General features: G+C 46.5%; 2 protein-coding genes across 3 annotated transcripts in view; both read left to right on the top strand.

Annotated features, from left to right (window-relative positions):
* Positions 1 to 1,570: 1,570 nt before the first annotated feature.
* On the top strand, positions 1,571 to 14,410 carry cavin2b (caveolae associated protein 2b). 2 transcript variants are annotated; one of them, XR_006400798.1, is made up of 7 exons: positions 1,571 to 1,910; positions 3,042 to 3,182; positions 4,733 to 4,834; positions 9,711 to 9,977; positions 12,485 to 12,637; positions 12,720 to 13,351; positions 13,396 to 14,410. XR_006400798.1 is itself a non-coding variant. In XM_044344384.1 (6 exons), exons 1-6 carry the CDS (start codon positions 1,650 to 1,652, stop codon positions 13,119 to 13,121), a joined length of 1,326 nt encoding a protein of 441 aa, XP_044200319.1. In that variant the 5' UTR covers positions 1,571 to 1,649; the 3' UTR covers positions 13,122 to 14,410. The 2 variants fall into 2 exon arrangements, 1 of the variants encoding a protein (XP_044200319.1); XM_044344384.1 differs by having other exon boundaries at positions 12,720 to 14,410.
* A 319-nt stretch (positions 14,411 to 14,729) lies between these two features.
* The window catches only part of ebpl (EBP like), a 5,121-nt gene continuing 4,043 nt past the window's right edge, over positions 14,730 to 15,807 (top strand). The window contains exon 1 of the mRNA XM_044344412.1: positions 14,730 to 15,541. Within this exon, the coding sequence (XP_044200347.1) occupies positions 15,335 to 15,541 (207 nt within the window). The 5' untranslated portion in view covers positions 14,730 to 15,334. The remainder of the gene's footprint in view (positions 15,542 to 15,807) is intronic.

Below are 15,807 nucleotides of genomic sequence, written 5' to 3'. Positions count from 1 at the left end.
TCAGTCTGTGTTGATGTTGAATAAGCTGTTCCTTCTTCTTCCTCCTAACACGCACATTTGAAGTCTGAATAATGTTTCATATATGTCATTTATGATGTCTAATGTGTACGTTTACTGCTGATACTTTAACTACAAACACTATATTAAAGTTGACCCAGTTTGGATTAATGTAGCAGCAGCAACACAACGTCAGGTTACTGGGAACCAGTTTAACACACAACAAGCTTCAGCTACAAACTGTCACAGATCTTTAGTTTCCTGCACGAAACATTCAAAACATACAAAGTTATTAACAATCAACAACAAACTGTGACATGTACGTTTAAAAAGAGTCGATTATAACAAGCTTTAGTTTCTGTAAATAATAAAAAAATAACACAAAAATAACACAAACCCCCCCCCCCACACACACACACACACAGTAACACACACACACAGTAACACACACACACAGTAACACACACACACACACACAGTAACACACACACACACACAGTAACACACACACACACACAGTAACACACACACACACAGTAACACACACACACACACACACACTAACAGAGTAATGAGTTTATCTTTCTGGTTCTCTCTTCTAACAGTTTTACAAAGATTTTACTGACATGTTTGTTTGTTTGTTTGTTTGTTTGTTTGTTTGTTTGTTGCCTCTCTGAGTCACATGACCTGACTTGTGATGTCAGACTGTCTGCTGGTTCAGAAACTCTTCTATTGATGAAAAAGTTCCTGTGACATCATCAAGCTGCTCTTTCAACAAACTTTTCACCAAACTCCATTCAAATCTGTCGCACTTTAAAATGTGTTGTTTACAAACAAACACACAGACAAACAGTGAAAACCTCCATGATTGAGGAAACAAACAACCAGAAAGCCAGTCGGTCGGTCAGTCACTGATGTGTTTTCATGTTTTAATACTTTAATTCATTAATGTTGTGATTTATTTATTCTGGTTGGAGATGTTCAAAACAAACCAGTTTTTATGAAGAGAGACGTGAACACAAAGAGAGGAAAAGATGTGACCTCACCCTCAAAACATGCAACACATACACGGCTGTCGTCATGGTAACAGAGCCCTCCCCTCTGGGTGTGGGTGAGTGAGCTGCAGAGAGAGAGCGACAGTGTTAACCCCTTCACTGCAGCTCAGAGTCCCAACAACAGCTGATCAATACTCCATAACAACATCTGCCTGTCAATCAGCTGATCAATACTCCATAACAACATCTGCCTGTCAATCAGCTGATCAATACTCCATAACAACATCTGCCTGTCAATCAGCAGATCAATACTCCATAACAACTTCTTCTATTTGTTTTTATTTGTAGATTAATTGTTTTTAATATTTTAATTGTTTTCTAATTAAATGATTTTCTGAATCCTGAAAGTAAAACTAGGAGACGTTAAAGGTGCAGTTCGCCCGTTTAGCTGCAGGGTTAGTGTGTCTGTGGGAGTGAAGGAGTTAACAGGTTAACAGGCGTCTCCAGTCCAGGAAGTTAGATGGAAAGTGTCGGTCTGAGCCAACCAATCAGAGCCCAGCACACACACACACACACACACACACACACACACACACAGAGCTCAGTGTTTCAGACTCTCAGCAGCAGTTTGGGAGAGTTTGTTTCTTGTCGTCTCTGATGTTCGACGGCGTTCAGGCTGACAAGATCATGGTGACCACTGAGACCCACCAGAGTCAGGACCTGATGGTCCCCCCTGAGATCCAGGACCTCCAGGAACAGCTCCAGAACCAGAACCAGAGCCAGGAGGGCCAGGAGGACCAGGCCTCCCCTCTGGAGAAAATAGGGCAAGGCCCTGTGAACGCCATCACGGTCCTCACACTACTCGACAAGCTGGTCAACATGCTGGACGCCGTGCAGGAAAACCAGCACAAGATGGAGGTGAGTGAGGGGCAGGGCCACACCCACCTGGACAGCCAGTCTGTGAGACAGAGTCCAGTTCAGATGTGTCCAGTACAGACGTGTCCAGTACAGACGTGTCCAGTACAGATGTGTCCAGTTCAGACGTGTCCAGTACAGACATGTCCAGTACAGACGTGTCCAGTACAGACGTGTCCAGTACAGATGTGTCCAGTACAGACATGTCCAGTACAGACGTGTCCAGTACAGATGTGTCCAGTTCAGACGAGTCCAGTACAGACGTGTCCAGTACAGACGTGTCCAGTACAGACGTGTCCAGTACAGACATGTCCAGTACAGATGTGTCCAGTTCAGACGAGTCCAGTACAGATGTGTCCAGTACAGACATGTCCAGTACAGACGTGTCCAGTACAGATGTGTCCAGTTCAGACGAGTCCAGTACAGATGTGTCCAGTACAGACATGTCCAGTACAGACGTGTCCAGTACAGATGTGTCCAGTTCAGACGAGTCCAGTACAGATGTGTCCAGTACAGACGTGTCCAGTACAGATGTGTCCAGTTCAGACGAGTCCAGTACAGATGTGTCCAGTTCAGATGAGTCCAGTACAGATGTGTCCAGTTCAGACGAGTCCAGTACAGACCTGTTCAGTACAGACGTGTCCAGTACAGACGTGTCCAGTACAGACCTGTCCAGTACAGACGTGTCCAGTACAGACCTGTCCAGTACAGACCTGTCCAGTACAGACGTGTTCAGTACAGACGTGTTCAGTACAGACCTGTCCAGTACAGACGTGTTCAGTACAGACTCTATTATTTAACTTCAGCTACGGACTTACAAACATTTACTGTTCTCATGTCAGTAGATGTTATCTTGAGCTTCTCTGTGAATATTTGCGGTTTTGATCGTTTCACTTGTCTCTCTCTGGCTTTTCCTTAAAACTGGTTCAGAAACACGTTCTGCAGCTGCAGATTTAAACGTTTCCAAAAGCCAAAAACTCTTTGATGTTTTTAACAAAAGCTGGAAACTGCAGACATCCTGTTTCTATTGTTTGAAAGGTTACAGGAGGATCTGTGAACACATGTCAGAGCAGGTCCATTCACACCAACAGGTAAACACACACAGCTGACTAGTGATTGGCTGGTTGTTCTCAGGTGCATCAGGTGGAGATGGAGGGCGTGGTCAGAGGGATCCAGGCTGATATGACCAAACTGTCCAAGAGTCACAGTCACACCTCCAACACCGTCAGCAAGCTGCTGGACAAGAGCCGCAAGCTGTCCGTCACCATGAAGGAGGTAACACACCTGTCACCTGACATCACACCTGTCACCTTACACCTGTCACCTGATAACTGACATCACACCTGTCACCTGACATCACACCTGTCACCTTACACCTGTCACCTGATAACTGACATCACACCTGTCACCTGACATCACACCTGTCACCTTACACCTGTCACCTGTCACCTGATAACTGACATCACACCTGTCACCTGACATCATACCTGTCACCTGACATCATACCTGTCATCTGACATCACACCTGTCACCTGACATCATACCTGTTACCTGGCATCATACCTGTCACCTGTCACCTGACACCTGACGTCACACCTGTCACCTGACATCATACCTGTCACCTGACATCATACCTGTCACCTGACATCACACCTGTTACCTGACATCATACCTGTCACCTGACATCATACCTGTCACCTGACATCATACCTGACACCTGACATCACACCTGTTACCTGACATCAAACTTGTCACCTGTCACCTGACATCATACCTGTCACCTGACATCATATCTGTCATCTGACATCATACCTGTCACCTGACATCACACCTGTCACCTGACACCTGACATCACACTTGTCACCTGACACCTGACATTACAACTGTCACCTGACATCACACCTGTCACCTGTCACCTGACATCACACCTGTCACCTGACATCATACCTGTCACCTGTCACCTGACATCATACCTGTCACCTGACATTACAACTGTCACCTGACATCACACCTGTCACCTGTCACCTGACATCACACCTGTCACCTGACACCTGACATCATACCTGTCACCTGACATTACAACTGACACCTGACATCACACCTGTCACCTGACATCACACCTGTCACCTGTCACCTGACATCACACCTGTCACCTGTCACCTGACATCATACCTGTCACCTGACATCATACCTGTCACCTGACATTACAACTGACACCTGACATCACACCTGTCACCTGACATTACAACTGTCACCTGACATCACACCTGTCACCTGTCACCTGACATCACACCTGTCACCTGACACCTGACATCATACCTGTCACCTGACATTACAACTGTCACTTGACATCATACCTGTCACCTGACATCATACCTGTCACCTGACACCTGACATCATACCTGTCACCTGACATTACAACTGTCACCTGACATCATACCTGTCACCTGACATCATACCTGTCACCTGACACCTGACATCATACCTGTCACCTGACATTACAACTGTCACTTGACATCATACCTGTCACCTGACATCATACCTGTCACCTGACACCTGACATCATACCTGTCACCTGACATTACAACTGTCACCTGACATTACAACTGTCACCTGACATCATACCTGTCACCTGACATCACACCTGTCACCTGACACCTGACATCATACCTGTCACCTGACATTACAACTGTCACCTGACATCACACCTGTCACCTGACATCACACCTGTCACCTGACATTACAACTGTCACCTGACATCATACCTGTCACCTGACATCATACCTGTCAGCTGTCACCTACATGAAGTCTTTGTTATGTTTCAGGTGCGTGATAAGATGGAGCGTCAGGGCGTCCAGGTGAGGAAGCTGGAGGCGAATCACGACCACCTGATCCACAGGAACAACTTCAAAGTGCTGATCTTCCAGGTGAGCTGATGACATCATGCTGTACTCGTCACTCGTTCAGTTTTCAGGTTTTCAGGTTTCAGGCCTTATTTGGTCTCAGCTGCTGCAGGAGGTGAAGTGGAAATGTGTGTGTGTGTGTGTGTGTTTGTGTGTGTGTGTGTGTGTGTGTGTGTGTGTGTGTGTGCAGAGTGAACTGGTCATCATGTGGTTTGGTTGTCATGGTTACAACAGGAGTGTAACAACACAGTGCGATCATGAAGCCAGTACTTGTCTCTACAGTCACAACACTGTATAATGAAAACTTTATAATAAAACTACAGTTACAGAAAGTAAATCTGCGTTTTATAAGCAGCTCGTTAGCAGCACAGTGTGTATCATGTGTGTAACATGTATGTCTATTGTATGTGTGTGTGTGTGTTGTTGACTGTATTTCTGGCATCTCTCACCGACACTAAACATTCCCGTCCTCCCAGAATTCCCAGCATTCCTCAGTGGGTGTGGGTCTGTGCCTGCTTCCTTCAGCTCCTGTTTATGAGTCAGTTCAATACAATTCAATTCAAAGGAGTTTTATTAGCAACCATAAAGCACAGTATTGCCAAACAGATTGTACAACGTAGTACAAACAGGGGAAAGTACAGTATTTAACATACAAACAGAAAAACATTATGTTAACATTATTTTTTTAAAAAAAGGTTAGGGGTTAGTAAGAACAGGAAGCTGAACATAACTGATGGATATCAGCGACAATAATAATAATAGCTGTTGTAGCAGTTTGAAAAAGGAAGGTAGAAAGACTCTGTAGCTCTCTCTGTGCTCTACCAACAGGACTGATATTTTGTTTATGTTGGTTATGTGGTCAAATTCATGCTTTTGTTTGTGTTCCAGTTGGTGTAGTTGTGTTTCTGGTGTGTTATAATGTGGTTGTTCTCAGACTGGTCCTGAGGCAGAACAGGGTTAGAAAGTGAACTAAGTGTCAGGACCAGCTGAGTGAGAGGACTCTTGTCTTTGCTCAGCTCTTGGCACTGCAGGGCTTTGTAGTGGGAGAACTGGGGGGGGGGGGGGTCGCTGGTTTTTAAATGAAGCCAGTATTTAATTGCTCTTTTTTGGCCTAATTCAGCTCTGCAGGTGTTTGTGGTTCTTCTGTGCACCTGGTACTAAGCAGCGGTGTGTACAACTCTAAATCTTGAGATTGTATTGGGTGCACAGTTGTGCTAAAGACTAAACAACCAAAACAAAACAACAGCACTCACTAATCCATCTTCTTGTGTTTTTATATTGTGGACAGATAGAATCAATGATACGATACGTACAGTAGAATCGTTGACATATGTTGATATGATACGTACAGTAGAAACATAAATATGATACGTACAGTAGAAACGTTGATGTATGTATGTATGATTTCTTGATATTAAACAGCTTACTGCTGTGGAAGTGTGGTGTTGTTTGTCTCTGTCTTTTTTATAAACAGTAATTTGGCTGTGGTCAGACGGAGGGGTCAATGGTTTACCTGTGAATGCGCTGAGAGAGAAAGGATCTAGCATGTTATCAATTGTGCTGTTGCCAAGATGTGAGCAAAAAGTATGTCTACCTAAAGAGTCTCCTACCGTACAGACCCAGGCTTTGACAGAGCTACAGGAGGTCTCTGCCATTCTTGTTGACCTGTGGGTCAGAGTTGTAATGGAGAAGTTTAGTTATGTTTTGTGGGAAGTTTTGTCCAAATAAATGAATGTTACCTAGATCTGTATTGTAGTCAGGTTAAAGAGCCAGTACGTGCATTCAGGTCCCCACAGATTAGCACACCTCCCTGGGCCTAGAAGCTGCAGATCTGCTCATGCAGGAGGGAGAAGATATCTTCATCATAGTATGGTGAGTCACATGGAAGAATGGAGACAGCACATAGGAATATGTCTGTTGGAGGGTTAATGATGTCTTGTTTTATTTTAAGCCATATGTGTGAGTGTTCATATTTTATAAGGGTAATGTAATTTGATATTTCTTCTTTGTACCAGATAATAATCCCTCCTGAATCTCTCCCTCTTTTAACGGCAGGGAGTTTGATGACTGAATGATTTCTTTGTAGTTTGGGGGACAGTGAGTGACAGAACCTGATCTACACCAGCTCTCTTGGAGGATGATGATGTTTGTGTCTTTGGTGTTTTCTCTGAATTCAAAGGATACACTCACACTGTTGTGATGCCAGAGTATACTCTTTATTTTTCAGTAATGATCAATAACAAATAGGCTAACTCATTCTGCATGATAAATAAAGTAGTAATAATAGCTTTATTGTCTAAAACCTCAACTGATTAGTCGACCAGCAAACTAAGAAAAGAAAGCGCTAACTGAAAGAGGATAGTAGTTAAAGTTTTAGTTAAGGTGTTAAATTCTCTTTTTTACACAGTACAAATAATGAACTTTTTGTAAACATTAGTGGTTATTATAGAACTTGAAACTAGCACTTGGCTCATTAGTCAGACAGTGGTGCATATGAATAGTGATCATGACCCTTTAAAGTATCACTTAGCTCATCAGTCTGGTACATATGAGACTGAGCCGGTGTTTGATCTCTCCCAGGACAGCAGTACTGCCAGTGCTGGTTGATGTCATCAGTGCATCAGCGTAGCTCCTCTGCTCTGGGTGCTGGGCCTGGTGTTGGACAGGACTAGAAGGATGTGGTGCAGGGTGAGGCCTGGTGAATGTGGGTGGGGTGGATCTCTGGTCCTGGGGTAGCTGCATTGTGCATGAGGTGGTGGGGGGTAGTAGGGGCCAGCGGGGTGTGGGCTGGGTTTCTGAGGTGGTGAAAGCTCCAGGCTGGCTGCGTGGAAACTGGGTCATCTGCTGGTCCTGGGGGGAGGTCCTGTCCTTCAGTGTGAAAGTGCTGACAGTATCCTTGTGGAGGTGAACATGGTCATAGAGATTATGGATGTTGAGGGTAGGGTGGTGGGCCAGGTGAACGACTGTAGATGTTGAGGGTAGGGTGGTGGGCCAGGTGGACGACTGTAGATGTTGAGGGTAGGGTGGTGGGCCAGGTGGACGACTGTAGATGTTGAGGGTAGGGTGGTGGGCCAGGTGGATGACTGAGGTTGGTGGGCCAAGTGAACGACTGTTGATGTTGAGGGTAGGTTTGTGGGCCAGGTGGACGACTGTAGATGTTGAGGGTAGGGTGGTGGGCCAGGTGGACGACTGTAGATGTTGAGGGTAGGGTGGTGAGCCAGGTGGACGACTGTAGATGTTGAGGGTAGGGTGGTGGGCCAGGTGGACGACTGTAGATGTTGAGGGTAGGGTGGTGGGCCAGGTGGACGACTGTAGATGTTGAGGGTAGGGTGGTGAGCCAGGTGGACGACTGTAGATGCTGAGGGTAGGGTGGTGGGCCAGGCGGACGACTGTAGATGTTGAGGGTAGGGTGGTGGGCCAGGTGGATGACTGTAGATGTTGAGGGTAGGGTGGTGGGCCAGGTGGACGACTGAGGTTGGTGGGCCAGGTGAACGACTGTTGATGTTGAGGGTAGGGTGGTGGGCCAGGTGGACGACTGTACATGTTGAGGGTAGGGTGGTGGGCCAGGTGGACGACTGAGGTTGGTGGGCCAGGTGAACGACTGAGGTTGGTGAGCCAGGTGGATGACTGTACATGTTGAGGGTAGGGTGGTGGGCCAGGTGGATGACTGTAGATGTTGAGGGTAGGGTGGTGGGCCAGGTGGATGACTGTAGATGTTGAGGGTAGGGTGGTGGGCCAGGCGGACGACTGTAGATGTTGAGGGTAGGGTGGTGGGCCAGGTGGACAACTGTAGATGTTGAGGGTAGGGTGGTGGGCCAGGTGGATGACTGTACATGTTGAGGGTAGGGTGGTGGGCCAGGTGGACATTTGGCATGAGGGCACATCCACGGGAGATATCAGCATTTATCCTCTGGATTGTGTCAGGATGGTGTAGACAATGATCTTGGAGGAGGGAAAGGTCTGTGTAGCTCTCTCTGTGCTACCTGCTGTAGTCTCAGGTCATTACTACTTGTGTGTATTATAATGTGGCTAAGTTGACCCAAGGTGGACTCAGTGAGCAGCTGGAGGGCCTTGTTAGGGGCTCCAGATTTTACTAACTTTGTGTCCATGGAAAAATGGTCCTCTTTAACAAATTTTGAGTCTATTAGAATAACAATGTCAGCATCACTGGAGATCTCTCCAGATGTCTTACTAGGCCTGCTGGTAGTGGCCTCCCTTTGTGAGTCTGTGGTAGAGAGGGTGGGGGTGGGTGATGGCCTGGTATGGAGGTAGAGAGCTGTGGTGCAGAGTGAGGGGAGCTGTTGGTGGTGATGGAGGGTTGTTGTTGTCTGTCTCTGAGACTCTGGAGCTGGTCCTTCAGGCTGAGGATGGTTTGCTCTATCAGTCCCTCTCTCATAGCAGTGAGATCTCTCCTCATAGCTGCCAGCTCCTCCCTTGCAGCGTAGCCTTTCTCTGTGGAAGCTCTCAGCTCTGCTTCCTGGTCTTCATCTTCCTGCATGTTTTTTGTTTCTCTCTGAACTTTATCTTCTTACAGACACTTTTTATCACACTAACCTCAGTTTACACCTTCACAGGGACACAAGTATGAGGACAGGATGTTCACATACTTGTGTCTATACTATATCCTGCACACCACCATATGGACAGAAGTATGTGTCCAGAGATTTGATGAAGGAAAGACTGATGATAAAAGTCTTCCAACTTTGTGTGTGCAGCTTGATCCTGTTTCAGCATGACACAAAGTCTGGCTGTCCACATACTTTAAGGTTCCCCTCAAGTTCCCCTGAGGTTCCACTAAGGTTCAGTTAAGGAAATTCCACCAGCTTCCTTATGTTCCACTGACGTTCTCCTGTGTTTACTCCTGACGTTCTCTTGACATTCCCCTGATGTTCTCCTGCAGGAGGAGAACGAGATTCCATCCAGCGTCTTCGTGAAGGATCCTCCTCCGTACCCTCGTGACGAGATTTTGGAGGAAGGCGATGAGTCAGCGCCAGGTGTCATTGACGGTAACCGGGCCCAGGAGGGCGGGCTCAGCACCATTGACCTATCATCTGATGAGGACGTTGGGCTGGAGGCGGAGCCAGAGGAGGAGGAGCCATGGCCTCAAGATTTGGAGAACATGGAGAAGTCGAGAGCTGAGAAACTTAAACGCTCCAGTCTGAAGAAGGTAAGAACTACAGACAGGTGAGCAGACAGACAGGCGTAACCGTCTCTCTCTCTACAGGTAGACAGACAGGTGTAACCGTCTCTCTCTCTGCAGGTAGACAGACAGGTGTAACCGTCTCTCTCTCTGCTGGTAGACAGACAGGTGTAACTGTCTCTCACTCTGCTGGTAGACAGACAGGTGTAACCGTCTCTCTCTCTACAGGTGGACAGACAGGTGTAACCGTCTCTCTCTCTACAGGTAGACAGACAGGTGTAACCGTCTCTCTCTCTGCAGGTAGACAGACAGGTGTAACCGTCTCTCTCTCTGCTGGTAGACAGACAGGTGTAACTGTCTCTCACTCTGCTGGTAGACAGACAGGTGTAACCGTCTCTCTCTCTACAGGTGGACAGACAGGTGTAACCGTCTCTCTCTCTACAGGTAGACAGACAGGTGTAACCGTCTCTCTCTCTACGGGTAGACAGACAGGTGTAACCGTCTCTCTCTCTACAGGTGGACAGACAGGTGTAACCGTCTCTCTCTCTACAGGTGGACAGACAGGTGTAACCGTCTCTCTCTCTGCTGGTAGACAGACAGGTGTAACCGTCTCTCTCTCTACAGGTGGACAGACAGGTGTAACCGTCTCTCTCTCTGCTGGTAGACAGACAGGTGTAACCGTCTCTCTCTCTACAGGTGGACAGACAGGTGTAACCGTCTCTCTCTCTGCTGGTAGACAGACAGGTGTAACCGTCTCTCTCTCTACAGGTGGACAGACAGGTGTAACCGTCTCTCTCTCTGCTGGTAGACAGACAGGTGTAACTGTCTCTCTCTCTGCTGGTAGACAGACAGGTGTAACCGTCTCTCTCTCTACAGGTGGACAGACAGGTGTAACCGTCTCTCTCTCTACAGGTGGACAGACAGGTGTAACCGTCTCTCTCTCTGCTGGTAGACAGACAGGTGTAACCGTCTCTCACTCTACGGGTAGACAGACAGGTGTAACCGTCTCTCTCTCTATAGGTAGACAGACAGGTGTAACCGTCTCTCTCTCTACGGGTGGACAGACAGGTGTAACTGTCTCTCACTCTACGGGTAGACAGACAGGTGTAACCGTCTCTCTCTCTACGGGTAGACAGACAGGTGTAACCGTCTCTCTCTCTGCAGGTAGACAGACAGGTGTAACCGTCTCTCTCTCTGCAGGTAGACAGACAGGTGTAACTTTCTCTCACTCTACGGGTAGACAGACAGGTGTAACTGTCTCTCTCTCTGCAGGTAGACAGACAGGTGTAACCGTCTCTCTCTCTGCAGGTAGACAGACAGATGTAACCGTCTCTCTCTCTGCAGGTAGACAGACAGGTGCAACCGTCTCTCACTCTGCAGGTAGACAGACAGGTGTAACTTTCTCTCACTCTACGGGTAGACAGACAAGTGTAACCGTCTCTCTCTCTACGGGTAGACAGACAGGTGTAACCGTCTCTCTCTCTACGGGTAGACAGACAGGTGTAACCGTCTCTCTCTCTACGGGTAGACAGACAGGTGTAACCGTCTCTCTCTCTACAGGTAGACAGACAGGTGTAACCGTCTCTCTCTCTATAGGTAGACAGACAGGTGTAACCGTCTCTCTCTCTACAGGTAGACAGACAGGTGTAACCGTCTCTCTCTCTATAGGTAGACAGACAGGTGTAACCGTCTCTCTCTCTGCCGGTAGACAGACAGGCGTAACCGTCTCTCTCTCTGCAGGTAGACAGACAGGTGTAACCGTCTCTCTCTCTGCCAGTAGACAGACAGGTGTAACCGTCTCTCTCTCTGCCGGTAGACAGACAGGTGTAACCGTCTCTCTCTCGACGGGTAGACAGACAGGTGTAACCGTCTCTCTCTCTACGGGTAGACAGACAGGTGTAACTGTCTCTCTCTCTGCAGGTTGACAGACAGGTGTAACTGTCTCTCTCTCTACAAGTGGACAGACAGGTGTAACTGTCTCTCTCTCTCTACAGGTAGACAGACAGGTGTAACTGTCTCTCTCTCTACGGGTAGACAGACAGGTGTAACTGTCTCTCTCTCTACAGGTAGACAGACAGGTGTAACCGTCTCTCTCTCTGCTGGTAGACAGACAGGTGTAACCGTCTCTCTCTCTGCTGGTAGACAGACAGGTGTAACCGTCTCTCTCTCTACAGGTAGACAGACAGGTGTAACCGTCTCTCTCTCTGCTGGTAGACAGACAGGTGTAACCGTCTCTCTCTCTACAGGTAGACAGACAGGTGTAACCGTCTCTCTCTCTACAGGTAGACAGACAGGTGTAACCGTCTCTCTCTCTGCTGGTAGACAGACAGGTGTAACCGTCTCTCTCTCTACAGGTAGACAGACAGGTGTAACCGTCTCTCTCTCTACAGGTAGACAGACAGGTGTAACCGTCTCTCTCTCTGCTGGTAGACAGACAGGTGTAACTGTCTCTCTCTCTATAGGTAGACAGACAGGTGTAACCGTCTCTCTCTCTACAGGTGGACAGACAGGTGTAACTGTCTCTCTCTCTACAGGTGGACAGTCTGAAGAAGGCGTTCTCCAAACAGAACATTGAGAAGAAAATGACGAAGATCGGAACAAAGATTGTTTCTATGGAACAACGAGAGAAGATCAAACAGAAAACCTCCAGCCTGAAGGTCTCACCTCTGACCTTCAGCATTAGGAAGGTAACCTATGACCTCTGACCTCTGACCTGTGTGACCTTTATGATCTGTGTGACCTCTGACCTCTGATCTGTGTATGTTTCAGCCTCGCAGCAGCTCTGACTCTCAGCCTCCAGAAGACTCGGCTCAGACCGGGGAGTCTCTGCCTGCTGAGGCCCAAATTCAGCTCTCCCCGCTGGGCAGCACCGACCAGGAGGTCCCCTTCACTGAGGTCCACGCCCAGCTGGCCCCGGCCGAGCAGGAGGAGGACAAGGAGGTGAAAGAGGAGAGGGAGGTGAAAGAGGAGATGAAGGAGGTGAAAGAGGAGGAGGAGGTGAATGAGGAGGAGGTGAAGAGGGAGGAGGAGGTGAAGGAGGTGAAAGAGGAGGAGGAGGAGGAGTTGTCAGGTATGGAGGCGAACCTGTCAGTGATGTCAGAGGAGGTCAGCCAGGCGTACGCTCTGTCGTCCACTCTGCCTCAGGAGGAGAAGGAGGAGGAGGGTTATTAAACCTAATGTGATCAGTCACAGTCCAGATCTGATTTATCATGTAATCAATACATGTATCTGTCACTGATAAACACACAAACACACACACGCACACACCCACAGAAACACATTTAACATTCTTCAATGATTGTTCTCTCTAAACTCAGAGATGCGTGTTTTTATTCTCGTTGACTGATGTAAACCTGATATCTGATAAACATGGTGCTAAACACAAAACGTTCCTCTAACGTTCCCCCAATGTTGCTCTGATGTTCCCCTAAGTCTCCACTAACGATCCCCCAACTGTCTCCTCAGGTGCCCCTAAACTTCCTACTAATGTTCCCCCATGGTTCCCCTGAAGTTCCCCCTAGATCCTCTAACATTCCCCTGGGGTTGCCACATGTTTCTCTAATGTTCTTCAAGTTCCCTCTAACATCCAACGGTTCCACTAATGTTCCCCTGACTGACTCTTCAGGTTCCCCTGAGCGTTCCTCCAAGGCTCCTCCAAGGCTCCTCAAAGGCTCCTATAACATTCCTCTAAGGTTAAACTAAGGTTCCTTTAAGGTTCTCCTGAGGTTCCCCAAAGTTCCCTCTAACAGTCCCCTGGGATTTACCAAAGGTTTCTTTAATGTTCCTCTCAGGTTCTCCTGGGGTTCCCCAGAGTTCCCTCTAACAGTCCCCTGGGATTTACCAAAGGTTTCTCTAACATTCCTCTAAGGTTCCCCTGAAGTTCTTGTGTTGCTGCTTTGCACTTTTAAATATCTGAAACACGTTCCTGATGTTCTGATGTTATTTCTTTTGTCTGATCAACAGATTCAGTGTTTTGATAGAAATTGTAGGAACTGATTGTTATTAATCAGCTGATTGGGTGGTTTGGGTTCCCTCAGTGTGTGTGTGTGTGTTGATGCTAACTGTATCTTATTTTAGCCTCACTAAATGCTAACTAGCCTGTTGCTAATGCTTGTTAACGAAACAGAAGTGTTAATTAAGTCCTGAACTCAACATTCATAATAAAGCAGTTTGAACTGACTGGAGATATAATAACATATATTAAATATTAGCAGATTTATAATATATATATTATATAATACAATATATCTATTAGCTGTATATCTGATGTGTTTAATATGAACTGTTTAAACTGGTTTATTAGTTTGTTGCTTTCAAGTTTAAACTCGCTGATTTTCTTCTTTTTCTTTTATTGTGAAACTGCTGCCAAAGAACATTTCCTGCTTGACTCATGTTACCTGTCGGACTGTCAGAGACTCACCTGAAGTCTACAAAGAAAAATAAAATCACCACGTCTGTAACTATGTTTCTGTTTGTGTGTTTCATTTCAGCTTCAACAGATCATTTTATATATATATATATATATATATATATATATATAAAATCTCAGTAAAACTGGCTTTTATATAAAGATGTTTCTTTACTCAGTGGAAGAGAGAAATCAATAAAAACAAATGCTGTTAAAGAGATAGTCTGCATTATGTTAATCACAGAGTTTGTAGAAACCTGAAGTCTAGATTAGTCATGGCGGGTCAGACGCAACTTTAGCTTATTTTTTTGTGTTTGCTATAAGAACTACATTTAATATTTCACCAACATATTACCCCACAAACTGTGTTGTTCATGCAGAACGCTGCTGTTCACACTGAGATCACATTCAGACACCTGATTGTGTCTTTCAGTTAATTACAGCTGTTAAGGGGCATCTTCATCGTTTATATGTGCATGTGTAGATAAAATGATGTTTGAGTTCAGTAAATCCTCTGCTGATTTTTTTTTTTTCTTTCTGGGCAAACTGCATCGTTACTAAATGGACCACGTGGTGAGATGAACTGAAGAATTGATCTTTAGATGTGATCGATCAAAGATCAGCTGATGTCAGGATCAATAACAGATTCTCCTCTTCCTCACTTGTAGTTGACTGAACATTAAAATGAACTTAAAGATGGATTTGAGTCTCAGTCAAACTATGTGTGTCTCTGCTGAGACTGGTGACCTTTGACCTCTGAGCTGAAGGGGTGGGGTCAGGGAGTGGGATGTTCTCATTTTCAGCCAATGAGAGTTTGCAGGAGGAGCTTTGAAATAATGTAACCAATAGAGACAGGCGGGGGCGGAGCCTGAGACATCACTCCACATTCACACAGTTTGTTAGTACTGCCTGTACTGCAGTCCTCAGAGTATTACTCATAGTACTGCTGCCTCCACAGTACTGTAACCTCGTCCTCATGGACTCTGCAGCCCCCCCTGGTCCTGGTCCTGGTCCTGGCCCTGGTCCCGGTCTCTCTCTGGTCTCGGTGCTGTCTCTTTTAGCATGTAGCATCCAGGTGTTAGCTGCTGTCCTATTGGAGCGCAGGTTTGGGGGGCGGAGCTCTATGGAGGACAGGTGGACGCTACTGTGGCTCTTCTATGATGTCATCGTCCACCTGACGCTGGTAGGAGGAGTTTCCTTAAACTACGTCTTTCTGTGAAGCTTGTAGTCTGATTCCTAATATTTTGTATATTTCATGTGAAAGTGACTATAGTTATTTTTATTCCACTGACAGTTGAACCGTTTTCAGTCGTCATGAAACAACAAACTGTTTTAATGACTTTAAACATTTTAAACATTTTAAACACTTGACGAGTCTTCAGCTCTTTAACTTGAACTGAACCCTCAGATCTTCATCTGTCAACATGTTCAGCTCTTCTTCAACACGTT

This window comes from Thunnus albacares, chromosome 24 (genome assembly GCF_914725855.1).
Source record: "Thunnus albacares chromosome 24, fThuAlb1.1, whole genome shotgun sequence".
NCBI lineage: Eukaryota > Metazoa > Chordata > Actinopteri > Scombriformes > Scombridae > Thunnus > Thunnus albacares.
This window is presented reverse-complemented; position numbering and strand designations above follow the sequence as displayed.

Coding starts and splice junctions, on each gene's coding strand:
- cavin2b (XM_044344384.1), top strand. CDS start 1,650: ATGTTCGACGGCGTTCAGGCTGACAAGATCATGGTGACCACTGAGACC. Junction 4,835..9,710: donor TCAAAGTGCTGATCTTCCAG/GTGAGCTGATGA, acceptor GTTCTCCTGCAG/GAGGAGAACGAGATTCCATC. Junction 12,638..12,719: donor TGACCTTCAGCATTAGGAAG/GTAACCTATGAC, acceptor TGTATGTTTCAG/CCTCGCAGCAGCTCTGACTC.